At 54.3% G+C, this 26,174-nt stretch overlaps 1 protein-coding gene and 1 long non-coding RNA gene across 2 annotated transcripts; both read right to left on the bottom strand.

The window, feature by feature from the left end:
• Positions 1-5,958: 5,958 nt before the first annotated feature.
• On the bottom strand, positions 5,959-12,953 carry LOC109749139 (uncharacterized). The gene is made up of 8 exons (XR_002229560.3): positions 12,550-12,953; positions 12,268-12,462; positions 11,945-12,087; positions 11,597-11,737; positions 11,266-11,386; positions 8,911-9,009; positions 8,032-8,120; positions 5,959-7,229 (listed from the first exon to the last, which is right to left on the bottom strand). It is a non-coding gene; the product is annotated as an uncharacterized lncRNA (long non-coding RNA).
• Positions 12,954-24,570: 11,617 nt separating this feature from the next.
• LOC141022958 (uncharacterized) lies at positions 24,571-25,557 on the bottom strand. Its single transcript, XM_073499249.1, has one exon. It carries the CDS (start codon positions 25,555-25,557, stop codon positions 24,571-24,573), a length of 987 nt encoding a protein of 328 aa, XP_073355350.1.
• Between the last annotated feature and the right edge of the window lie 617 nt (positions 25,558-26,174).

Genomic DNA, 26,174 nt, shown 5'->3' with positions numbered 1-26,174 from the left:
ATTCTGAACAGACAATTTTCTGACGGCCTTTAAATTTTTATCAATATGGCGGTGTCCTCCGGAACCGGGTTATCATTCCCTCCAATGACCTGGAGTTCCCGAGTCATGCCATTGTAGCTCCCGAGTCTTAAGACTACTCGAGGAGTTGGCTTGAGACTCTCCATATTTGACCGTGATATAAACCGGTATGAGTCATTCAACATCTCAGTGATATAACTTGTCCTGCACTGGAGAACTTGCAAGCCAGAGTAATTGCTCTTTTAAAGAAAGCAATATATAATATAAAATATACTCGATGGATTTCACCTGATGCGTCAGGTCAGTAATCATCACTGCGGAGTTGACGATCACCATGGTGAAGCTGAAATCAATTACGGCTGAGTCGGCCGCGGTGTTGTAAGCCGGTGCGGACGAGCAAGTTGTCCTCCTCGTTGGAAGCCGGCGCAGACGCGTGAATCGGCCGCGAGAGCGGACGGGCGAGTCGTCCGTGGCGTTGTAAGGCGGCGCAGACAGACAAGTCGGCCGACGTGTTGATGCAAAACGGACCGCAATACACATGTCCGTGAAGCTGTGCGGCACAGCCAAACGTGCATCCGCGGTATAATGGCATAAACAATTGTCCTGTGTAAAAATGTTACAGGGCAGAGTAATTGTTCTTTGACAAAAAACAATAAGTGTTTCATAAGATAAGTTCAGATAGATATCACCTGATGTTTGTGAATGACAGATGATCTGTATGTCGCGTCAGAGGCGGCTCAATATAATTTCGGCGGTTCAGGCAGATCGGTGACTCCCGACGGCTCAACACAGCAGCGAAACGGAGGCGTCACCATGGCGGCGGCTCAGAAACTGCAGCGGCAACGCGTTTAACACGGCGGAGGCGGCAACTTGAACAGCTTGAAATGGACGCGAGTCGACCCGAGGGCAGGCGGCTCATCGTGTGACGGTTTAACACAGAGAGGCTCTCCGGTGGCAGAGGTAGCCTTACGACGGCAACGGTCTGCTACTTGATTTGCAGCTTTTAGCTTGACTTGAATTCGAACTGGCTTGCAGGTGGCTCGAGATGGCGGAGACGGCTCCCAGCAGGCGAGGCGGGTCACAGCAGGGCCCAATCCAGGTGGCTCGGGGCAGAAGTGGTCAGCCGATGATGACCCGGCTTGCAAAGCGGCGGCTCTGGGCCAGCCCGATGGAGATCAGTCAACTAAACCGGCTCGATATCAACTGACCCGAAAACAGCCGCCACACAGATGGTGCTGTGCCTGATTTACTTTGATGGTAAAATAGTAGTGGAAGGGGAGACGGAGTTTCACGGGTGATGCTCCACGTGAAGCCACACAAATTTGACCTTGCCTTTTGAACTTGTGCTCAGATCTGACCGGATTAGTTAGCAATAGTAATTGATGTACTAGTATTTAGTACGTACTTCTTGATTCCCAAACGAAATTAATTTTCCATCAATCCTCAGGAGCCCCGCCATGCGGTAATTGTTTCTTTATTCCTTGGATCTCTGCGGCCGGTTTAAACATCAATCAGCTCCAACCTTTGTCTGTTCTAGTGCAAGTAGCACTTCGTTTCTTTGGATTTAACTAGTCTCCACCACAGGAAAAAATAGCAGCGGCACCGATTCCCTCGGGGCTTGAAGCTGCAGGTGGACAGGGAGGCGTGGCCAATCTTCTGGTAGTGGCGTACGGTGACTGGTTTGGATAGACGATCCCGCGGAGAAAAAACACGAGAACACCTGTCGGTCTTGGCTAAAAAAGGCTGCAGCCTGGGCGATTTGTACGCGTAACTATAGCAGATCAACTCCTTGTCGGTCTTGGGTAGCGACGTCTTTGATAAATCATCTGTGCGGCAGACCTCGTCTCGGACTCGGTGAAGACGCGCGGGCACGGCGACGTACACAACAACAACCCTAATCTTTCGCCTCAAATATGTCAGCTCCAAAATTAACCGTAATTCTGATAAACTTGTCGGCTATGCTTATGGTCGTTCGGCGGCTCATGCGATCGTTGCGTGCTGGCTCTTTCTCATCCGATCAATCGCGAGTTTCTCGATCCCTGAAAAGATCCCTCCAAGAACTCATCATCACCGTGCGCGAGCCCCACGGTGGGCGCCAACTGTCGTGGAATTGTCACGGCAGATGTCCTTAGTGTCAGGACTTAGTCGCGAGGCCAGCGCATCTATGTGGTAGCTTGAGAGGGGTTGGGCGGAATCGACAGACGTAACACAAGACAAGGATTTAGACAGCTTCGGGCCCCGGGAAACATCATCCGGTAATAGCCCTACATGTTGTTTGTGGCTAGGTCTCATTATGCTCATGAGAGAATCGCCGGTAAGCCGGCTCTTTGTGTCTAGCCCTAGAGATTGTTTCTTGTTGCTTGTCCCTATTTGGGGAGCCCTTCCCCTCCTTATATAAGTTGAAGGGGCGGCTTACATGTAGAGTCCTAGTAGGATTAGAACTAACTTATTCTCTATTACAAGTCAGATACAAGTACGGGTCTTGCTTCCTCGTAAAGGAAATATTTCTCATGCCTTCCGTCTTAAGCCGGCCCACGATAAGATGAGCCGGCCTACTGGGCCTTGGGCCCTTGTCATCTGTCTGACCCACCGTCGGGGCCATTATTAAGTCGCCAGGCTCGTGAGTCGTCACACCAGTGAACCGCCAGACCCATGAGTCGCCAATCCTCCGGCGGGTTACAATGAAGCGCCAAGTCCGGCCGGGTCATACCGCGGGGTATATCCCCGACAAATTCGGAACAAACTCGGCGGTTTTCATTCAAATTTGTACAAAAAACAGAAAACAAACAAACTACGCCTAGCCCTACTACGCCGTGGCCGCCGCCCGCCTTCTACATGCCGAGGAGCCTATAGAACTAGGTGTAGTCGCCGCCGCCGCCGTCGTCCCTGCTGCACCCCTGACCAGGGTCGCCGACGCGCGGGGGGTTGGACGCGTCCTCCTCGTCGCTGTGGAGGACGACGATGCCGCCCTCCTCGCGTCCGCGGCGCCGGGCCTTGATCTCCTCGTAGGCCCGGCGCTGGCGCGCCACCTGCTCGCGGACGTAGTCCGCCTTCGCCCACTTAAGGGCAGTCTCGTCATCGGCGGCCATCTCCGCGTGCTCCTTCTTGATGGGGAGCAACCCCGGCTCGGTCTTTGGCCGGACTAGGCGGAGGGAACGCGGGGAGGGGCGGCCGCCCTCGTTGATGACGATGGCACCACTGCGGGTGCGGCGCCCAAGCGGCGCGTCCTGCGGCTCCGGCTTGACGGGGCGGAGCGCCGGCGACCCGGAGGATAGCGAATCGGGGCCCGACGACCAGGAGGTCGCCGCCTCCATTCGCCGCGGCGTCCAGGAGCTGCCACGGCGGCGAGAGAAGGACGGGCGCGCCGGGTACTCGAGGCGCGGCGTGTTGCCGGTCTCGATGTGGTCGAGGACGGCCTCGAGGGTGCGGCCGGGCACGCCCCATTATTCGCGCCACCCGTCGGCGTTGAGTCGGCCACGGGGGATGGTGCCGTTGGCGGACGCGATCTGCTCTTCGCAGCGGCGCTCGAAGTACATCGTCCACAACGTGTAGCTATCGGCGGCGTACCTCGGCTTGTTCCGCTGCTCCTTCGACAGCGAAGAACGGATGCGGGCGATCTCGGCCCGCCGTTCAGCCCCGGTGGGCACCGGGGGTACTGGGACGCCGGCGGCGCTCAACTTCCACGTGCCCGGCACCCGCATGTCTGGGGGCGCCGGATAGTCGGCCTCGTAGAGGAGGCGCGCCTCGTCCTCGTGGAGATGGCGACGGCCGAAGCCGTTCGCCGCCGCGGCGTCGCCGGGGTACCGCTCAGCCATTGCTCATCGGCGGGGGGAAGAGGGGGAGAGTTGCTTCTATGGTGAGACGAGGCGAGAGAGAAGGCGAGTTGTGGCGACTGTGGCGTTCACCGACGGGGAGGTCGGCTTTTATAGCCGAAGCGGGGCGGTGAGAATCTGCATGCCGGGTGACGCGTGGCGGGAGCGGGCGGGACGCGTGTCGTTGCGCCTTCACTGTACCGCCCGTGAGGCATCAATGGAGGTTGACCTGCGCGGCAGCCTTGGCATTGATTCCCGTGGGAACCGAGGCGATGAGGACGACGAAGCGGCGTGTCGCTGACTCGGCGAGCCCATTCCCGTTCGCGCCAAAATCGTTTTCCCCGGCAACCCCAGCGCGCCGGGTTCGACTTGGGTCCGCCGGCGCAGTTTCAGCCCAAATCGACGAAAAACGGGCTCCCAAGGACGCGACTGGGCCTTTTTTAGCCGTCGGCGCTAGAAAATGATATGAAGGGAGCCTGTTGAGGACGCGGCTGGAGATGCTTTTAGTTACTGGAAACAAAGAACTTGTAAGGCTGAATGCGTGAATCTGCGCATACACCTGTAGTTCACCGGTTACAACCTAGCGGCCGCCGAGCGGTATGGCGGCACTAGTATGGATCACAGCAGCTGAAGAACGATGCTATGACATCCTCTCTGGCTCATGGCTCCTATCTTGCCGGTTGGTGCTCACCTAATCGATTTGTATTCTCGTATGACCGACGACCGAACAATGAAATAGCGGAAAGGCCGGAAATAGTGATTTTTTGTTCAAAAAGACCATCTGCCGAGTCGAATTGACAAAAAAAGCTACATTTGATTTTTTTTTTAAACAGACCAGCTAAACCGTGGCGGCTGATGCACCAGCAGATACGTGGCACCTGCCGCCACGCGAGGAGGCGGCAGACCACCACACCAGGCAGCAACCCTGAAATTACTTGAAATCCGACGAGGCCAGCTGCTGCAACGGAACAGCCTGTGGTTGATGGGCCCTGCCGCCACACAATGTGGCGGCAGGTCTGCAGCAGCAGCAGCCAGCTCTCTCGTTCTATTCTTTGTTCTTCCTGTGTTGTTAGCTAGTGTGAAATAGGCACGTTTGACTGAGATTTGAATCAATTTAAAGGTCGATTTTGAAGATGATGTAGTTGAAGGAAAGATAGATCAAGGTAAGATGTATCCATTTTTTTCGCAAAAAAAAAGATGTATCCATTTTGTATTTTTTGCTCACATGCGCGGTGGTTTTGTACTGTATGATTAGTGTTAACTTTGTATTCTCTGTTGTACTAGATGACTCGTTGCGCCAATGGCGCAAGGGGCGAAAGGGAGTCAAGTATTGTGAGAATATTTAGACATCCAAGTCAAAAACCAAATGTGACCAACACTCCCCCATCCTCTGTTTGGAAGCCGCTTTTCTCACCGGGTCTAACATAAAGAGCAAATTTCAGAGAAAATATAAAGCATGGAAGGCTTTAAGTTGTACTATTGAGACCATACCACCATATCTTCATTTAGTTTCTTTGGGAATCTAAAGGTCTAAAAGGATGGTACATGTGAGAAGCTGTGAATCCACAACATAAAACTAAATTAACTTCCAAACAAACATTTCAAGTTTGGAAGCCACAAAAAAGCAACCCAGATCTCTCGTTGTAGTGCAGGTACATGTCCTTAATCCTGCATCCACAACCCATAATTTTTCAGCACCTAAATCGACGAAATCCAACCAAAGGAAATCATGGCAAAAACATGCACCGTGGCTTACGTGATTATATTAGTGAAAAAACAGAGGCAAATACAAAACAGAGGCAAACATTGCTCATTGCTCGGCTACAAAATTATTTGGCCCCGTGAAAAAAATATATGGCGAAGGGAGCAACTGGGTATGATAAAGCTATGAAGTACGGAGTATAAACCAAGTACAAAATACTGTTTTGCTACTTTACCATTTAAACTCTGCAAGTCTTCATACTTTGTACTGGTAACCTAGAATAAACTAAACCACTATTAGAGTTATGATTCAATACCACACTCACTGGGGTGAAACTTTCATACTCAAATCTGTAAACTTCTTAATTATCTATCTTTTGTTATCTATCGATTATTGCACAATTAAATAATATAAATACAAGACCCATTCTTCCTGAAGAATCTGAACTACCATTGACAATGGAGATTGTTATAAAACTACAGATAACTAATAAACAGTCTGGTAACATAAAAACTGTCAGTATCTTGTCTCCAAATACCAAGGAAGGAGCATAGTTCAACTTAAATACGCCCACAGATTATACAACTGACCAATGGAACAAATAGTGAACTTGTTATATGTGAACACCTCCAGCATAGACCATGCGACGCCCCATTCACCAGTGCGACTCCAAAGTCAAAAGTAGTGTACTCTTAAACAGAAGTAAGTTAATTGGTCCCATTTATTCTCCCTTTCTTTTTGTGCTGGTCCTTGCTGATATTTCAGTGCCATCCTTGATCGATCAGTGAGCAGAGAGAGCATTTAGATTAGTCAAAGAGTGAGCTCAGAACAGTAGCAAGAGAGCTCTCCTCAAGCAATTCTCTCCCTATTTATAGTTGCACTACACATCAGGGGAGAGGAGCAACACATGTAGATCATCAACTTAGTCTACACTCGTCAGTTCTGCAATCTGAGAAATAAATGAACACAAGGGGAAAAAACAACCGATTCTGACCAGAGAATTCATAATCCAAAAAACTTTGGGACTCCCTTATAAGATAATAAACCAAAACACCTGATAAATCACTTCTATAGGCACATTAGGAAAAATGGCACCACGTCGCATAAAGAAAGATCACTGAGAATTGAATGGTTTCCTTCAAATAAACATATAGCCAAGGGAAAAACATCATATTTTGATTGGATTCTTTTTACCGGTGTTGATACTGATGGTGTATCCCAGATTTCTTTTTTGAGAGAGAACATAGGAAACAAAACTAAGACATCCTACCATCATAAAAGTAAACGTTCTATTCTCCTTTTTCTAGCATAATCGGATATACAGTTTGTCTATTAGCCTGGTTCCAACTTCAATATCGTATGGAACATCTAGGAAACGCAATGTTTTTTGCTTGGCTATTCTATAGATATATTACCAGTTAACTGATCAATTATGTAAAGCATCGATTCCTCGGTCACATTGCTGCTGCATGATCTGAAGAAATAAACGCAGAGTGATGGGGCTCACCTTGCTGGTGCAGCCTGACATAGCCCGCGAATCTCCCGTTGCAAGCGCCGTTGGGAGACGCATGTGTCACGCTGCCGGGTGTATCATCTTCCTCCTCCTCAATCTCCCTCTCTGACTCCTCACGGCTCTCACCAGCGGAGGCAGAGCATGGTCACGCCCAGCCACTGCAAGGCTCCACCGGGGCCGACAACTGAGCGTACAAACGGCATAAAATTAATTGATTTCCATTAAAATAATATGACTACCATTAAACTACTAAAGATGTAGTAAGTCTGCGTCAATTAATATGGATTGGAGGGAGCTCTACTACTACAACAACGCACGTGTGTATGCGATAGAAAACTTGTCCAGGTAGAAGAAACCCAAGGTCAATTAATCAGCCTACAGGAGCAACAAATTAACAGCTTGGAGGGTTCTATACAATTAAGAAGCTGAACATTATAGGCAGGCTACTGGTAAATTATGCAGAACATACACACGAGAGAGACATGTTTGGAAGGCACACAACAGCTCTTCTCAGAGATTGTTGGCCCAAGCTCCATCTCTCATCCTTTTGACTGAAAATAAACATCAAAATACGCTAGAAGAAACCGAGGAAACAGAAATAAGGAAAAAGAGACAAAGAGAAATACGGCATGTAGGATAAAGTTCTTATAGTGATTTCTGTTAACCAATGCCGGCAAGAACATTAATACTACTCCACACAAATGATTAAAATGATAAAACGCATGATTGCCGCGGCACGTGTACTTTTTTGTGGGAAAACATGCTGTTAGGTGCAGAAGTAAAAAACATATCGCATGGATGCTTGTTGGCATGTATAAAATCATCAAACCAAGACAGAAGAACCATGATTATCATATCTAGTGGAACTAAGATTTACATAGTGGCAGCCATTGATATAGTTACTCAGGGGTAGTGCTACTTTTAAACAACAACTCTAAAGCAAAGTTACTGAATCTACTAAAGTAGAAGAGAATTCAGTTATTTACCTGGGAAGCAACATCACTTCATTTCCAATAGAAATATGACGAGTTCATTTTCAAAGTAAAGATACTCATCCTTGAAAAGTGAAACAAAACTGCAGAAGAGCAAGGTGTCAAAATCAGATGAGAAATTAGATATTGATAGGCCATAAACTATAGAAATATGACCACGGGCAGAGGTCCCCACCGCTGCCGCAGACGCGGGGAGCGGCGCGCGGGGACCGCGAGCAAGGTGTCAAAACCAGTAGTTTGGACAAAAAAAGGTGAGAGAAATAATAAGTAGGCCTCATGTGAGAGCTACACTGCAACTATCACAGTAAGGCTATGAAGAATTTAGTACAGAAGTCCGAATGTGATCTCCTATAAAATGCTTTCTAGATAGTTATATTGTACTAAGACGCTAAATCAGGAGAAAAAAACTGTTCCAATGAACAAACACTCTTCGCGATCGTCTTTATAGAACAGACATACCGCATATATACATCGATATCTAAATCCAATATACTCAGGGATGGCATGAACATATGTGTGCTTCCTGTAGTATTTACCTTGGAACGAGTTTAGTTCCAAAAGAATAAATTGGCTTTACTCCATACAGTTGCAATTTCATTATTAGTCAATGTACCTAAACAAAAGAGTAATAGAACCAGGGATAATTATATAAACAATCTGCAACAGCTAACTATAAACGGAATGGCTATTTACTGTCAGATTGCTGACCGATCTGACGATCTGACTATGTTGTCTATACCTAGAAAAGAGGATGAGCAGCAAGACGGAGACCACGGGCAGAGGTCCCCGCCACTGCCGCAGACGCGGCTGAACCTTAATTTTCACACCCATTAGCACTATGTTAGCAAACAAACATAAATCATTAGGCCATACCATTGTCCAAGGAGTTGTTGCTCCTTCTCGTCGACACACTCGTGCACTGCAGATACAGCCAGATCTAGAACACCAACATTCATTTAGCGTAGACCAGACCTGCAGCATAAAAATCTAATAATTAGAAGACCAGAATTCAAAAAGCTATGGCTAGAGGCAACAATTAGCAAAATAAATTCCTACTTGTGTAGCTTCATTTAGACAGGTGCATCAGCCTTAAACATATGTACAAGTGATATGTTTATGCTGAGATTTTGGTATTTTTGGCCAAGTCTGATGGAATTGTCTGCAAGTCATTGATGACCAGCAACTCATGTACAGGTCACAAATAAATAAAATTTACCTACATGTACATAGTCTAAGCCTAAGTTCCTTCAATTCCACACATGCAGAAGGAGAAGGAGATGGCTTCATACCAGGGTGCCCGCACGGAGGTGGATGAGGGCATGGCCTTGTTTTTTTTTTAGAACGAAGGCTCAAGGGGGAGCCCGACTTTGAATTAACAAAGCCATCAACCGGCCAGGATTACACAAGGCCACCAAGCAAGAGCGACCGAAAGATACAAGGGAGCTGACAGAGCAGTTTACAACGCAACGCACACTACTGCACACATAAATATACACCTGAGAGCTCTGCAAGTAATGTCGAAGCCCATAGCACATCGGCACCAAGAGGCAGGGAGCAGAGTAGCGTCAAGGATCAGCCAAAGGCCAGCAAGAACTGCGCGCAGCCGGTTCGTGTGGTTGGGATCACGAAACCTGTCTTCCAACGCCGAAGAGGACCCCAATCCTCTCACCTAGGCTCGAAGGCGCCGCACCGTCGGGTCGTTGGGCGCTCACCCGAGAGCAAGAGCAGGTGCCGGTCGGAACCCAGAGCAGGCATATCACACCGTCCTCACCACGTCGAAGGCACACCACTAGCTGCACTGGCACCTGCCCGGGGTCACCGAGAGCAGAAGGAAAACCACTGGGAGGATTGGCGAAGAAACAAGCTGCAAGGACCCAAGGTCAAAGCTTGGGAAGCCTCTACTTGGACTCGCAGCCGACGAGCACTCTCCTATCTCGGCACCACTCACCCGTAGAACCAGACAAACCCAAGGCGGCGCCTCCAAGGAGGGAACGACGTGCAGGACGCCGCCACCGCCCAACCCGAGACGAGTTTTGGGCTTTCACCCGGGATCTGGGACGGGGATGGATACGGGAGACCTCCGCGGTGCCTCAAAGGAAGAAAGGCGATGCGCGCACGCACCCTCACCGCCGTGGTCGGAGATCCGACCAAGGGTTTCCCCCGGACTCGAGATATGCCACCGGCACCCCGCCAGCACCGGAACTGGCAGCAAAAGCTGCAGATCTGACACAGCCGGAGGGGAGGAGTGAGCAGAGGAGGAGGAGCTCGACCTTCAGATCTGGAGCGGAGGGACCGCGCCACGACCACCACCCGCCGGATCCGCGCCGCCCGAGCAGCCGACGACTCCGGCCGTCACATCCCGCGCATGCCGCCTGTCGCAGAGGCTGCGCCGCCTCGCCGTCCGGGGCCGCCGCCCCGGTGTCCGGGGTCCTTCGCGCGGGAACGAAGCGACGAGAGGCCTCGCCGCCACCTTCATCGGCAGCCGCCGGGGCTTGCCAGGCGTCCCTCAGGTGGCGGCGAGGGGAGGGGATGTTGGGGGGGGGGGGGTGGCGGCGGCGGGGGGAAACCCTAGTCGCCCCCGGGTCGCCCGCTGGGGACGACACGGGAGCCGGGGGGGGGGGGGGGGGGATCGCCCGCACTCGGGCATGGCCTTGTTGCCGCCGATGTCCAGGTCTGCTCCTGGTAGCGCTTCTCCATATGCTCGCCGTCTCCCTCTCCCTCCTCTCTTCACCTCGTCCTCCCCTCCCTTCTCTTCCTGAGGATGACGCTGCAGAATCCTAGAGAACAACTGGTCACCAATGTTGCAGAATCTAGACCTGCACACTGATGATGCAGAACCTAGAGAACACCTGGTCATACACTCTGTCAGTATCTACCTCCTCCATAGGTGAAGAAGCTGATTTTACTCTGAATCAAAGAGTGGCCCCTTGAAGATAGGAAAATGCATGCAATTAATTGTCAGATTGGGAATTACCACACCTTTGCTCTGTTGCTAGTCAACTAAATTGAGTCTGGTGTGCTGTTGCAAATGTGTTGCTATGGCCCAGGAAAAGGAAGAAGAAACCCAGTGAACAAGGTTTAAGGTTTCTGTTGAGTAATGAAAATCTATGTAAATTCATTGTCATAATCAAAATAAAATAAAATTTGGTTTTGTGCTAATACATTTCAGAAGCATGTCAAAAAAAAAAACAGACGAATAGGAAGTAAGAGCATAGAGGAAGAACAAACCTCAACCATATGAAGGGCGCGGAGGAAGCAACCCCACTCTGAAAGTCTGAAAGTGCACACTTATTATGCTTCTTCTTCTTCGATCAATAAGCACTTGACTGAGCAGCTCAAGATAAAAGCCCTGTTTAGCCATGGCCAGATTTCAGTACACTAAGTTGGAGTATAATGGCTCTTACACTCCATTTTTCACACTTATAACATTTTTCATAATCTATGGAAATTCATTGTCATAATCGAAATAAAATAAAATTTGGTTTTGTGCTAATACATTTCAGAAGCATGTTCAGAAAAACAGACGAATAGGAAGTAAGAGCATAGAGGAAGAACAAACCTCAACCATATGAAGGGCGCGGAGGAAGCAACCCCACTCCGGAACTCTGAAAGTGCACACTTATTATGCTTCTTCTTCTTCGATCAATAAGCAGTTGACTTTCCACCTTGTCATAGTAGTGAGCAGCTCAAGATAAAAGCCCTGTTTAGCCATGGCCAGATTTCAGTACACTAACTTGGAGTACAATGGCTCTTACACTCCATTTTTCACACTTATAACATTTGTCATAATCTATGGAAATTCATTGTCATAATCGAAATAAAATAAAATTTAGTTTGGTGCTAATACATTTCAGAAGCATGTCAAGAAACAACAGACGAATAGGAAGAGCATAGAAGAAGAACTAACCTAAACCACATGAAGGGGGCAGAGGAAGCAACCCCACTCTGAAACTCTGAGAGTGCACACTTATTATGCTTCTTCTTCTTTGATCAATAAGCACTTGACTTTCCACCTTGTCATACTAGTATGAGCAGCTCAAGATAAAAGCCCTGTTTAGCCATGGCCAAATTTCAGTAGACTAACTTGCAGTATAATGGTTGTTACACTCCATTTTTCACACTTACAACAGCAAAATAGATATCCTAAACCACATTCGCAGGTTACAAAACAATTTGTGAAACAGGGTAGTCTTATTTTAAGAGAAGAAACAGATCAGAAGGCGAACTTACCTTCAGAAGCACCAGCACTAAATGTTCCATTATTTTGTCAGCGTGAGGATCACCATCAACTTGTCATACTCCAAGAAACGGACCTAATCCAGACCAGCCTCCTAAATGTTGCAGATCCAAAATCCAAAACGAACCATGTACTAATTGGGGCCACTTCTCTTACTGCTAGATGTTGACAGTGCCAATGTCATAGTCCTGCAAGAACGAGACACATCAGCTAAACATACATGGGTATACCTAGTGGAAAGGAGAGGGAGGAAGGGATAGGTGACGGAGAAGAACCTGGATGTGCAGGGGCACGAATCCTGCATGGCCCTTCTCCATCAAGGCGGCTGCTGGACCGGTCGACGCCCCACAGGCCGCTGCTGCCCTTCCAGCTGCCTACATGTCTAGCAGATCCCGTCGGCCGCCACGCCCGCCAGACCCCCAACGTCCGCCACCATCGCCTGCATCCAGGCCGCCAACCGCAGCCTTGACCCGGCCCCCACCGTTGGCTCGACCATGGTTTGGGCATCCTCCTTCACTCGAGAGGCATCGTCCCGGAGCAGGCGGTGGAGATCGGGCCCGCGAAGCGCGTGGCCACGATGGCCTGCGTGCGAGCGATGGGACGGCAAGGAGGAGGAAGAGGCGAGGCGGTGGAGGAGTAGCAGTTGGCGGCGGGGGCTCGGGCAGACGGGGGAAGGAAGGGGTCGGGGAAGAGAGCTGCGCGGGTGGGTGGGGGAGCGAGTGTGGGAGGAGGCAGCGGCTAGGGTTTCTACACGGGCGGGCTGCGTTGTATATGCCTACGCGTGAAATGACTAAAATGCCCTTGGCGGGGCACGGAATTTACAGGCGGTGGCATTCGTGATTTAAAGGCGATGTGGCCACCTTCCTCCTGCCTAGCGGTTCTCCTGCATCCAGGCTGCCAACCGCAGCCTTGACCTGGCCCCCACCGTTGGCTCGACCATGGTTTGGGCATCCTCCTTCACTCGAGAGGCGTCGTCCCGGAGCAGGCGGTGGAGATCGGGTTCGCCCGCGAAACACGTGGCCACGATGGCCTGCGTGCAAGCGATGGGACGGCGAGGAGGAGGAAGAGGTGAGGCGGTGGAGGAGTAGCAGTTGGCGGCGGGGGCTCGGGCAGACGGGGGAAGGAAGGGGTCGGGGAAGAGAGCTGCGCGGGTGGGTGGGGGAGCGAGTGCGGGCGGAGGCAGCGGCTAGGGTTTCTACACGGGCGGGCTGCGTTTTATATGCCTGCGCGTGAAATAACTAAAATGCCCTTGGCGGGGCACGGAATTTCCAGGCGGTGGCATTCGCGATTTAAAGGCGACGTGGCCACCTTCCTCCTGCCTAGCGGTTCTCCTACATCCAGGCCGCTAACCGCAGCATTGACCCGGCCCCCACCGTTGGCTCGACCATGGTTTGGGCATCCTCCTTCACTCGAGAGGCGTCGTCCCGGAGCAGGCGGTGGAGATCGGGTTCGCCCGCGAAGCGCGTGGCCACGATGGCCTGCGTGCAAGCGATGGGACGGCGAGGCGGAGGAAGAGGCGAGGCGGTGGAGGAGTAGCAGTTGGCGGCGGGGGCTCGGGCAGACGGGGGAAGGAAGGGGTCGGGGAAGAGAGCTGCGCGGGTGGGTGGGGGAGCGAGTGCGGGAGGAGGCAGCGGCTAGGGTTTCTACACGGGCGGGCTGCGTTGTATATGCCTGCGCGTGAAATAACTAAAATGCCCTTGGCGGGGCACGGAATTTACAGGCGGCATTCGCGATTAAAAGGCGACGTGGCCACCTTCCTCCTGCCTAGCGGTTCTCCTGCATCCAGGCCGCCAACCGCAGCCTTGACCCGGCCCCCACCGTTGGTACGACCATGGTTTGGGCATCCTCCTTCACTCGAGAGGCGTCGTCCCGGAGCAGGCGGTGGAGATCGGGTTCGCCCGCGAAGCGTGTGGCCACGATGGCCTGTGTGCAAGCGATGGGACGGCGAGGAGGAGGAAGAGGCGAGGCGGTGGAGGAATAGCAGTTGGCGGCGGGGGCTCGGGCAGACGGGGGAAGGAAGGGGTCGGGGAAGAGAGCTGCGCGGGTGGGTGCGGGAGCGAGTGCGGGCGGAGGCAACGGCTAGGGTTTCTACACGGACGGGCTGCGTTTTATGTGCCTGCGCGTGAAATGACTACAATGCCCTTGGCGGGGCACGGAATTTACAGGCGGTGGCATTCGCGATTTAAAGGCGACGTGGCCACCTTCCTCCTGCCTAGCGGTTCTCCTGCATCCAGGCCGCCAACCGCAGCCTTGACCCGGCCCCCCCGTTGGCTCGACCATGGTTTGGGCCTCCTCTTTCACTCGAGAGGCGTCGTCCCGGAGCAGGCGGTGGAGATCGGGTTCGCCCGCGAAGCGCGTGGCCACTATGGCCTGGGTGCAAGCGATGGGACGGCGAGGAGATGGAATAGGTGAGGCGGTGGAGGAGTAGCAGTTGGCGGCGGGGGCTCGGGCAGACGGGGGAAGGAAGGGGTCGGGGAAGAGAGCTGCGCGGGTAGGTGGGGGAGCGAGTGCGGGCGGAGGCAGCGGCTAGGGTTTCTACACGGGCGGGCTACGCTTTATATGCCTGCGCGTGAAATGACTAAAATGCCCTTGTCGGGGCACGGAATTTATAGGCGGTGGCATTCGCGATTTAAAGGCGATGTGGCCACCTTCCTCCTGCCTAGCGGTTCTCCTGCATCCAGGCCGCCAACCGCAACCTTGACCCGGCCCCCACCATTGGCTTGACCATGGTTTGGGCATCCTCCTTCACTCGAGAGGCGTCGTCCCGGAGCAGGCGGTGGAGATCGGGTTCGCCCGCGAAGCGCGTGGCCACGATGGCCTGCGTGCAAGCGATGGGACGGTCAGGAGGAGGAAGAGGCGAGGCGGTGGAGTAGCAGTTGGCGGCGGGGGCTCGGGCAGACGGGGGAAGGAAGGGGTCGGGGAAGAGAGTTGCTCGGGTAGGTGGGGGAGCGAGTGCGGGCGGAGGCAGCGGCAAGGGTTTCTACACGGGCGGGCTGAGTTTTACATGCCTGCGCATTAAATGACTAAAATGCCCTTGGCGGGCACGGAATTTACAGGCGGTGGCATTCGCGATTTAAAGGCGACGTGGCCACCTTCCTCCTGCCTAGCGGTTCTCCTGCATCCAGGCCGCCAACCGCAGCCTTGACCCGGCCCCCACGTTGGCTCGAGCATGGTTTGGGCATCCTCCTTCACTCGAGAGGCGTCGTCCCGGAGCAGGCGGTGGAGATCGGGTTCGCCCGTGAAGTGTGTGGCCACGATGGCCTGCGTGCAAGCGATGGGACGACGAGGAGGAGCAAGAGGCGAGGCGGTGGAGGAGTAGCAGTTGGCGGCGGGGGCTCGGGCAGACGGGGGAAGGAAGGGGTCGGGGAAGAGAGCTGCGCGGGTGGGTCGGGGAGCGAGTGCGGGCGGAGGCAACGGCTAGGGTTTTTACACGGGCGGGCTGCGTTTTATATGCCTGCGCCTGAAATGACTAAAATGCCCTTGGCGGGGTACGGAATTTACAAGCGGTGGCATACGTGATTTAAAGGCGACGTGGCCATCTTCCTCCTGCCTAGCGGTTCTCCTGCATCCAGGCCGCCAACCGCAGCCTTGACCCGGCCCCCACCGTTGGCTCGACCATGGTTTGGGCATCCTCCTCCCTCGAGAGGCGTCGTCCCGGAGCAGGCGGTGGAGATCGGGTTCGCCCGCGAAGCGCGTGGCCACGATGGCCTGCGTGCAAGCGATGGGATGGCGAGGAGGAGGAAGAGGCGAGGCGGTGGAGGAGTAGCAGTTGGCGGCGGGGGCTCGGGCAGACGGGGGAAGGAAGGGGTCGGGGAAGAGAGCTACGCGGGTGGGTAGGGGAGCGAGTGCGGTCGGAGGCAACGGCTAGGGTTTCTACACGGGCGGGCTGCGTTTTATATGCCTGCGCGTGAAATGACTAAAATGCCCTAGGCGGGGCACGGAATTTACAGGCGGTGGCATTCACGATTTAAAGGCGACGTGGCCACCTTCCTCCTGCCTGGCGGTTCTCCTGCATCCAGGCCGCCAACCGCAGCCTTGACCCGGCCCCCGCCGTTGGCTCGACCATGGTTTGGGCATCCTCTTTCACTCGAGAGGCGTCGTCCCGGAGCAGGCGGCGGAGATCGGGTTCGCCCGCGAAGCGTGTGGCCACGATGGCCTGCGTGCAAGCGATGGGACGGCGAGGAGGAGCAAGAGGCGAGGCGGTGGAGGAGTAGCAGTTGGCGGCGGGGGCTCGGGCAGACGGGGGAAGGAAGGGGTCGGGGAGGAGAGCTGCGCGGGTGGGTGGGGGAGCGAGTGCGGTCGGAGGCAGCGACTAGGGTTTCTACACGGGCGGGCTGCGTTTTATATGCATGCGCGTGAAATGACTAAAATGCCCAAGGCGGGGCACGGAATTTACAGGCGGTGGCATTCACGATTTACAGGCGACGTGGCCACCTTCCTCCTGCCTGGCGGTTCTCCTGCATCCAGGCCGCCAACCGCAGCCTTGACCCGGCCCCCACCGTTGGCTCGACCATGGTTTGGGCATCCTCCTTCACTCGAGAGGCGTCGTCCCGGAGCAGGCGGTGGAGATCGGGTTCGCCCGCGAAGCCCGTGGCCACGATGGCCTGCGTGTATGCGATGGGACGGCGAGGAGGAGGAAGAGGCGAGGCGGTGGAGGAGTAGTAGTTGGCGGCGGGGGCTCGGGCAGATGGGGGGAGGAAGGGGTCGGAGAAGAGAGCTGCGCGGGTGGGTGGGGGAGCGAGTGCGGGCGGAGGAAGCGGCTAGGGTTTCTACACGGGCGTGCTGCGTTTTATATGCCTGCGCATGAAATGACTAAAAAGCCCTTGGCGGGGCACGGAATTTACAGGCGGTGGCATTCGCGATTTAAAGGCGACGTGGCCACCTTCCTCCTGCCTAGCGGTTCTCCTGCATCCAGGCCGCCAACCGCAGCCTTGACCCGGCCCCCACCATTGGCTCGACCATGGTTTGGGCATCCTCCTTCACTCGAGAGGCGTCGTCCCGGAGCAGGCGGTGGAGATCGGGTTCGCCCACGAAGCACGTGGCCACGATAGCCTGCGTGCAAGCGATGGGACGACGAGGAGGAGGAAGAGGCGAGGCGGTGGAGGAGTAGCAGTTGGCGGCGGGGACTCGGGCAGACGGGGGAAGGAAGGGGTCGGGGAAGAGAGCTGCGCGGGTGAGTGGGGGAGCGAGGGCGGGCGGAGGCAGCGGCTAGGGTTTCTACACAGGGGGGCCGCGTTTTATATGCCTGCGCGTGAAATGACTAAAATGCCCTTGGCGGGGCACAGAATTTACAGGCGGTAGCATTCGCGATTTAATGGCGACGTGGCCACCTTCCTCCTGCCTAGCGGTTCTCCTGCATCCAGGCCGCCAACCGCAGCCTTGACCCGGCCCCCACCGTTGGCTCGACCATGGTTTGGGCATCCTGCTTCACTCGAGAGGCGTCGTCCCGGAGCAGGCGGTGGAGATTGGGTTCGCCCGCGAAGCGCGTGGCCATGATGGCCTGCGTGCAAGCGATGGGACGGCGAGGAGGAGGAAGAGGCGAGGCGGTGGAGGAGTAGCAGTTGGCGGTGGGGGCTCGGGCAGACGGGGGAAGGAAGGGGTCGGGGAAGAGAGTTGCGCGGGTGGGTGGGGGAGCGAGTGCGGGCGGAGGCAGCGGCTAGGGTTTCTACACGGACGGGCTGCGTTTTATATGCCTGCACGTGAAATGACTACAATGCCCTTGGCGGGGCACAGAATTTACAGGCGGTGGCATTCGCGATTTAAAGGCGACGTGGCCACCTTCCTCCTGCCTAGCGGTTCTCCTGCATCCAGGCTGCCAACCGCAACCTTGACCCGGCCCCCACCGTTGGCTCGACCATGGTTTGGGCATCCTCCTTCACTCGAGAGGCGTCGTCCCGGAGCAGGCGGTCGAGATCGGGTTCGCCCGCGAAGCGCTTGTCCACGATGGCCTGCGTGCAAGCGATGGGACGGCTAGGAGGAGGAAGAGGTGAGGCGGTGGAGGAGTAGCAGTTGGCGGCGGGGGCTCGGCAGACGGGGGAAGGAAGGGGTCGGGGAAGAGAGCTGCGCTGGTGGGTGGGGGAGCGAGTGCGGGCGGAGGCAACGGCTAGGGTTTTTACACGAGCGGGCTACGTTTTATATGCCTGCGCGTGAAATGACTAAAATGCCCTTGGCGGGGTACGGAATTTACAGGCGGTGGCATCCGCGATTTAAAGGCGACGTGCCCATCTTCCTCCTGCCTAGCGGTTCTCCTGCATCCAGGCCGCCAACCGCAGCTTTGACCCGGCCCCCACCATTGGCTCGACCATGGTTTGGGCATCCTCCTCACTCGAGAGGCGTCGTCCCGGAGCAGGCGGTGGAGATTGGTTTCGCCCGCGAAGCGCGTGGCCATGATGCCTGCGTGCAAGCGATGGGATGGCGAGGAGGAGGAAGAGGCGAGGCGGTGGAGGAGTAGCAGTTGGCGGCGGGGGCTCGGGCAGACGGGGGAAGGAAGGGGTCGGGGAAGAGAGCTGCGCGGGTGGGTGGGGGAGCGAGTGCGGCCGGAGGCAGCGGCTAGGGTTTCTACACGGGCGGGCTGCGTTTTATATGCCTGCGCGTGAAATGACTAAAATGCCCTAGGCGAGGCACGGAATTTACAGGCGGTGGCATTCACAATTTAAAGGCGACGTGGCCACCTTCCTCCTGCCTAGCGGTTCTCCTGCATCCAGGCCGCCAACCGCAGCCTTGACCCGGCCCCCATCGTTGGCTCGACCATTTTTTGGGCATCTTCCTTCACTCGAGAGGCGTCGTCTCGGAGCAGGCGGTGGAGATCGGGTTCGCCCGCGAAGCGCGTGGCCACGATGGCCTGCGTGCAAGCGATGGGACGGCGAGGAGGAGGAAGAGGCGTGGCGGTGGAGGAGTAGCAGTTGGCGGAGGGTGCTCGGGCAGACGGGGGAAGGAAGGGGTCGGGGAAGAGAGCTGCGCGGGTGGGTGGGGGAGCGAGTTCGGGCGGAGGCAGCGGCTAGGGTTTCTACACGGGCGGGCTGCGTTTTATATGCCTGCGCGTGAAATGACTAAAATGCCCTAGGCGGGGCACGGAATTTACAGGCGGTGGCATTCACAATTTAAAGGCGACGTGGCCACCTTCCTCCTGCCTAGCGGTTCTCCTGCATCCAGGCCACCAACCGCAGCCTTGACCCGGCCCCCACCGTTGGCTCGACCATGGTTTGGGCATCCTCCTTCACTTGAGAGGCGTCGTCCCGGAGCAGGCGGTGGAGATCGGGTTCACCCGCGAAGCCCGTGGCCACGATGGCCTGCGTGCATGCGATGGGACGGCGAGGAGGAGGAAGAGGCGAGGCGGTGGAGGAGTAGCAGTTGGCGGCGGGGGCTCGGGCAGACGGGGAAGGAAGGGGTCGGGGAAGAGAGCTACGCGGGTGGGTGGGGGAGCGAGTGCGGGCGGAGGCAGCGGCTAGGGTTTCTACACGGGCGGGCTGCGTTTTATATGCCTGCGCATGAAATGACTAAAAAGCCCTTGGCGGGGCACGGAATTTACAGGCGGTGGCATTCGCGATTTAAAGGCGACGTGGCCACCTTCCTCCTGCCTAGCGGTTCTCCTGCATCCAGGCCGCCAACCGCAGCCTTGACCCGGCCCCCACCGTTGGCTCGACCATGGTTTGGGCATCCTCCTTCACTCGAGAGGCGTCGTCCCGGAGCAGGCGGTGGAGATCGGGTTCGCCCACGAAGCGCGTGGCCACGATGGCCTGCGTGCAAGCAATGGGACGGCGAGGAGGAGGAAGAGGCGAGGCGGTGGAGGAGTAGCAGTTGGCGGCGGGGGCTCGGGCAGACGGGGGAAGGAAGGGGTCGGGGAAGAGAGCTACGCGGGTGGGTGGGGGAGCGAGGGCGGGCGGAGGCAGCGGCTAGGGTTTCTACACAGGCGGGCTGCGTTTTATATGCCTGCGCGTGAAATGACTAAAATGCCCTTGGAGGGGCACATAATTTACAGGCGGTGGCATTCGCGATTTAAAGGCGACGTGGCCACCTTCCTCTTGCCTAGCGGTTCTCCTGCATCCAGGCCGCTAACCGCAGCCTTGACCCGGCCCCCACCATTGGCTCGACCATGGTTTGGGCATCCTCCTTCACTCGAGAGGCGTCGTCCCGGAGCAGGCGGTGGAGATCGGGTTCGCCCGCGAAGCGCGTGGCCACGATGGCCTGCATGCAAGCGATGGGACGACGACGAGGAGGAAGAGGCGAAGCGGTGGAGGAGTAGCAGTTGGCGGCGGGGGCTCGGGCAGATGGGGGAAGGAAGGGGTCGGGGAAGAGAGCTGCGCGGGTGGGTGGGGGAGCGAGTGCGGGCGGAGGCAGCGGCTAGGGTTTCTACACGGGCGGGCTGCGTTTTATATGCCTGCGCATGAATCGACTAAAATGCCCTTGGCGGGGCACAGAATTTACAGGCGATGGCATTCGTGATTTAAAGGCGACGTGGCCACCTTCCTCCTGCCTAGCGGTTCTCCTGCATCCGGGCCGCCAACCACAGCCTTGACCCCCCCCCCCCCCCCCGTTGGCTCGACCATGGTTTGGGCATCCTCCTTCACTCGAGAGGCGTCGTCCCGGAGCAGGCGGTCGAGATCGGGTTCGGCCGCGAAGCGCGTGGCCGCGATGGCCTGCGTGCAAGCGATGGGACGGTGAGGAGGAGGAAGTGGCAAGGCGGTGGAGGAGTAGCAGTTGGTGGGAGGGGGGGGCTCGGGCAGACGGGGTAAGGAAGGGGTCGGGGAAGAGAGCTGCGTGGGTGGGTGGGGGAGCGAGTGCGGGCGGAGGCAGCGACTAGGGTTTCTACACGGGCGGGCTGCGTTTTATATGCCTGCGCGTGAAATGACTAAAATGCCCTTGGCGGGGCACGGAATTTACAGGCGGTGGCATTCGGGATTTAAAGGCGACGTGGCCACCTTCCTCCTGTCTAGCGGTTCTCCAGGGTTTATAGGTTAAATTAGGGATTTGATAATATGTTGGGAGTGTTTTGGAGCATTTGAAAAGTACGAAACGATCGTGCATGTAAGCGAAAAACATAAAAATGGATAGATCTCATCTGGATCTATCTTTTCTTCGACTGCAACATCTTCAAAATCGGCCTTCAGATTGATTTAAATTTCAGTCAACCTTGCATGTTTTCACACTTGCTAACACCAAGTAAAACAGAGAGCAGAGAGACATAGCCGAGCTGCTGGTGGAGACTTGTCACCACGGTGTGTGGCGGCAGGGCCCACTAGCCCATCCAATTCCGTTGCAGCAGCTGGTCTCGCCCAGTCTCCGGTAATTCCGGGGCTGCCGCTTGTTGTAGTGCCTGCCGCCTCCCCCACGTGTCGGTTGGCGCGCCTGTTGCCACGGCTTAATTGGTCTTTTTTGTCAATTTTTTAAAAAGTTGGTCTTTTTCATCAATTTGACTCGGCAGGTTGTTCTTTTGGACAAAGAATTGCATTTTCGATGATAGAATTTCTAGAGGTCGCCCTAAACAGGCCGGACGTCGGCTTACCTCTATATATACACAAGTAGTCACACTTAAAGACTACTACCAGTCATCTCATACTTGCCATCTTCTCAATCATAGTGCGATTGCACATTCATCTTTCATTTAATCTCCTTCTATCTAACAATTTGAGTCGTAGCGTAAGTTTGAAAGTAGTCCAATTTTCCAAATTTGAGCCTAAACACGTGTTAGGGGTAGCGTCGAGTTGGGCACGGTTACGTGTTGAGTTGGACATGAAGTCGTCTTGTAAGAGTTCAAGAAAGGTTTTTTTTGCCACTTCAGATTTTGCCAATTTTTCTTATGCCACTCTAGATTTGACATTTCACCTTTGCCACTCTTAGATTTTGACAATTGTTACAATTGCCATTCCGTGGCAAAAGCAAAATTATTTTATTTTATTTTTGCCACTCTTAGCTTTTGACAATGTATCACAATTGCCACTCTGAAATTTTTGCTTTTGCCATGGAATATCAATTGTGATAATAATTGTCAAAAACTAAGAGTTGCAAAAGTTTTTTTTCGAGAGTACGCCAATGGCGTACCATATTTTTATAGACGAAAGAGAGTTAATTACAAGATGCCCCTCCCTGATGCGAACATCTAGGATGGGTGACACACACCTACTCCAACTCCGAAACACTACTAATCTAACTCCTCACAAAACGTTGTAGACGTTCCGCTCCAAGCCCTGCCGTATGCCATGCCGTGATTTCCTCAAGCACTAGGTTGGGAATGAGGGGTGCTGGCTTCTGTTGCTCCTGTCTGTTGAAGACCCTGGCGTTTCTTTGCTTCCAAAGTATCCAAGCCACCGCCGTCACGAGAGTGTCGAACCCTCTTCTGTCAGCTCCCCTAAACTTCTTCCTTTCTCTCATACACCAAACAGGGAAGGTGTCGTTTGGGGTTGTTCCTACAACATTGAGGCCGAGCAGGTCGAACACTTGATGCCACACCTCCTGTGCAAAGGTGCACTTGGCCAGTATGTGGTCAACATTGTCCTCCGCTTGCAAGCACGTGAAACATGGCGACGGTTGGTCTTGGAGGCCATGACGGGCCCGTCTATCCGATGTCCACAATCTATATTGTAACGCCAACCAAATAAACAGCTTGCACTTTAACGTCGCCCAGCTTCTCCAAGTGCATGCCGCCGTCGGGGACTTCTGCAGGCTCGGGCAAAGGTAGTCATAGACCGATTTGGCCGAGTAGCTCGCCGTATTCATCGCCGGCCAAGGGAATCGGTCCGGTTCATTCTCATCTCTATGCACCGAAGCAAGTGCATGTCAAAGGTGCATACACTACAACTGGGCAGTGAAGGAAGCCGTGGCATCACAGTCCTCGTACCACCTGTTCTCCGTGAGAGCCTGATGGACCGTCCGGCTGTTAATGATTCTCGTTGGCACCGTCTCCATCAAGCGCGGCGCGATATCTGCCACGCCGGCTCGCGTGGTGACTTGTCTCTCCAGAACAGGACGCTGTCACCCCTCCCAACCTCAATCCTGACCATGGCCTCAAAAACAGCTCTCGCATTACATTCGTCCGCCATAGGTAAACCTTGCCATGGTCTGCTAGGGTCAGTCCTCCTTAGCCACTCCCACCTCACTCTCAGGGCCAGAGCCTGGGCTTTCATGTTCTTTATCCCTAATCCTCCGAACTGCTTTGGTCGGCAAACTTGGTCCCATGCCACGAGACATTGCCCTCCATTGCTTTTGTCCTTCCCCGCCCAGAAAAACGACCTCATCCATTTATTCATTTCCTCGAACACCCAATCTGGCGCATCTGTAATCATCAGGTGGTGCACTGGCCTAGCTGCGACAACGGACTGAACCAAAACGAGCCGACCGGGTCACTGTATAAGTCCTCGTTGCCAGGCAGGGATCACTTTCTGGACTTGGTCAAGCATAGGCATCCATTCAGCTCGCGTTAAACTTCGGATTGCAAGCTGTACACCGAGGTATTTGCAAGGGAATTCGGCAAGTCCACAGTGCAGCAATCCGGCCACCCTCTCCTTATCTTCCTGATCCCCACGGATCAAGATTGCCGATGATTTGCGGTAGTTAACTTTTAGCCCCGAGGCCTCCCCAAACACGTCTAGCATCTCGCGAACTACCGACAGGTCCTGCCGTGAAGGCTTGACGATAGCGCTACATCGTCTGCATATATCGATACTCTTTGCAGCGTCGATATTCCATTATATGAGCTGAGCACACCCACATCAGTAGCTTTGTTGATTAGTGCCGTAAGTGCCTCCATGGCGATTACAAAGAGCATCGGCGGTATTGGGTCGCCTTGGCGCAGACCACAGGCATGTAAGAAGCTTCCACCGGGGACACCATTCACCACCACCTTGGTGCTAGCAGAGTGCAAGATCGTCATGATCCAAGTCATCCACCTCTGTCCAAAACCCTTTGCCCGCAAGACTTCCAACAGAAACGGCCAAGAAAGAGAATCAAAATCTCTTGAAATGTCTAACTTGATGAACACTCCTGGGACTCTTCTTGCATGAATCTTCTGCGCTACTTGCCGAACCAGCAGAAAGTTGTCATGCAGGTGCCTTCCTTTGATAAAGGCAGACTAGTTCATGGCCACAATTTCCGGCATTCGGCTACGCAGCCGGTTAGCAAGTACCTTTGCAAAGAGCTTGGGGATACTATGGATAAGACTGATAGGCCGGTAATCTCCAATCTCCTCCGCATCTGGCTTTTTTGGAATGAGGAGCCTTGTTGAGCTTCGCAAAACCTCTAGTGTCCCCCACATACAACTTTAGCATCACAGCCATAATGTCCTATTTTATAATCTACCAGGCTCATTGGTAAACCGCACCGATGAAGCCATTTGGTCCCGGGGCACGGTCCGGGGCCATTTCCTTGATAACCTGCCATACCTCTTCTTCCGTAATGATCTCCTCAAGTGAGCTCAACTCCTTCGGTTCCATCTGTAGGAATTGCAAGTCTAAAGTATGCTCCCTAGCATGTGCCGTGCCCATCAACTGCTTGTACACTTCTGTGAACGTGTCCACCATTCTCTCCTGGTCGGTAATGATCTCTTTGCCATGTTTGATGTATGGGATATAATTCTTGGTCCTTCTTCCGTTTGCCACTGCTTGGAACAGCTTGGTGTTGGCGTCACCCTCTTTGATCCACTTGAGCCTCGACCTCTGCCGGTCAATTGTCCTCTCGAGCGCAGCCAAACCTAGGAGCGAGTGTTTCAGTGTTCTTCGCAACCACACCTCTTCCCGTTGCAGAATTCCGTTCTCCTGGGCTACATCCAGCTTATGGATGACCCAGGTGGCCACCCGCATGAGTGTCTTCACATTCACCAGTTTCCTTTGGCCCCACGCTTGCAGGTGGTTTGCGGTGTTGCGCAGCAGAGCATCCAGCCTCTTGTAGGGATCGACGATGGACGCATCACATACCCAGGCCTCTCTCACAGCATCCTCAAAACCTTCCATTCTATTCCAGAAAAGCTCAAAGCGAAACCTCTTTTTGGGGCAAAAATTAGCACTCGTGGATAAGTGCAACGGGGCGTGATCCGAAACTCTGGTGGAGAGCGCCTGGAGCAGGTAAGATGGGTTTTCCAACTCCCAATCAACCGAAATGAGCACACGATCAATCTTGGTGAGGGTCGGCACCGTCCGCTCATTCGACCACGTAAATTTTTGGCCGTGCATGTACATCTCCTTGAGCTCTTGGTCGTCCACGAACTGCCGAAATCTATTCATCATAGTTCTGTTGAGGTTGTTATTGCTCTTCTCCGCGGCCCTTAAGATCATGTTAAAGTCTCCCAACAGCATCCACGTCCCCGGGCAGCCCGCACGCCTCGCGTCTAGGTCCAGCAAGAACTGGCTCTTCTCTTCGTCACTTTGTGGCCCATATACGACCGAAATCCACCAAGGATCTCCTAGCTTAGTGTGCACCAAACCCGTAAGGAAATTAGCGTTGTACTGGAAAGTGTCAAACATCAACACGGAGCTATCCCACGCCACTGGATGCCCCTAGTTTCATGGGACGGTAAGTAAGCGAAGCCATCAAAAGATGGCCCTAGGCATTGCATAACAATGAAATGATCCATTACATCCATCTTGGTCTCCTGGAAACACACCAAGTTACACTTCACCGAGCACACGAATTCTCTCACTGCCTTGCGCTTCGCCGGATTGTTCAGGCCACGAACATTCCAACACAACACTTGGGGATGTAGATCCATGAAGAAGGACCTGCCACCAGCCCCACCCACAAGCCTCCTAGTTGACAGAGATCATCACCGAGTTGCTCGCATCCAATTCCTCTGCCGATGGGATTGTCTTGCCGAAGAGAGCAGCAATGATCCTCACATGTTGTTCCCTCAATGGGGAGTCAAACAGAGCCTTGAGCTCATGCACCGCCCCATCATCAACCACCAAGTCCTCCG

This window comes from Aegilops tauschii, chromosome 5, assembly GCF_002575655.3.
Source record: "Aegilops tauschii subsp. strangulata cultivar AL8/78 chromosome 5, Aet v6.0, whole genome shotgun sequence".
Lineage (NCBI taxonomy): Eukaryota > Viridiplantae > Streptophyta > Magnoliopsida > Poales > Poaceae > Aegilops > Aegilops tauschii.
The sequence above is the reverse complement of the archived record's forward strand: the minus strand, read 5'-3'. Positions and strand labels throughout refer to the sequence as shown.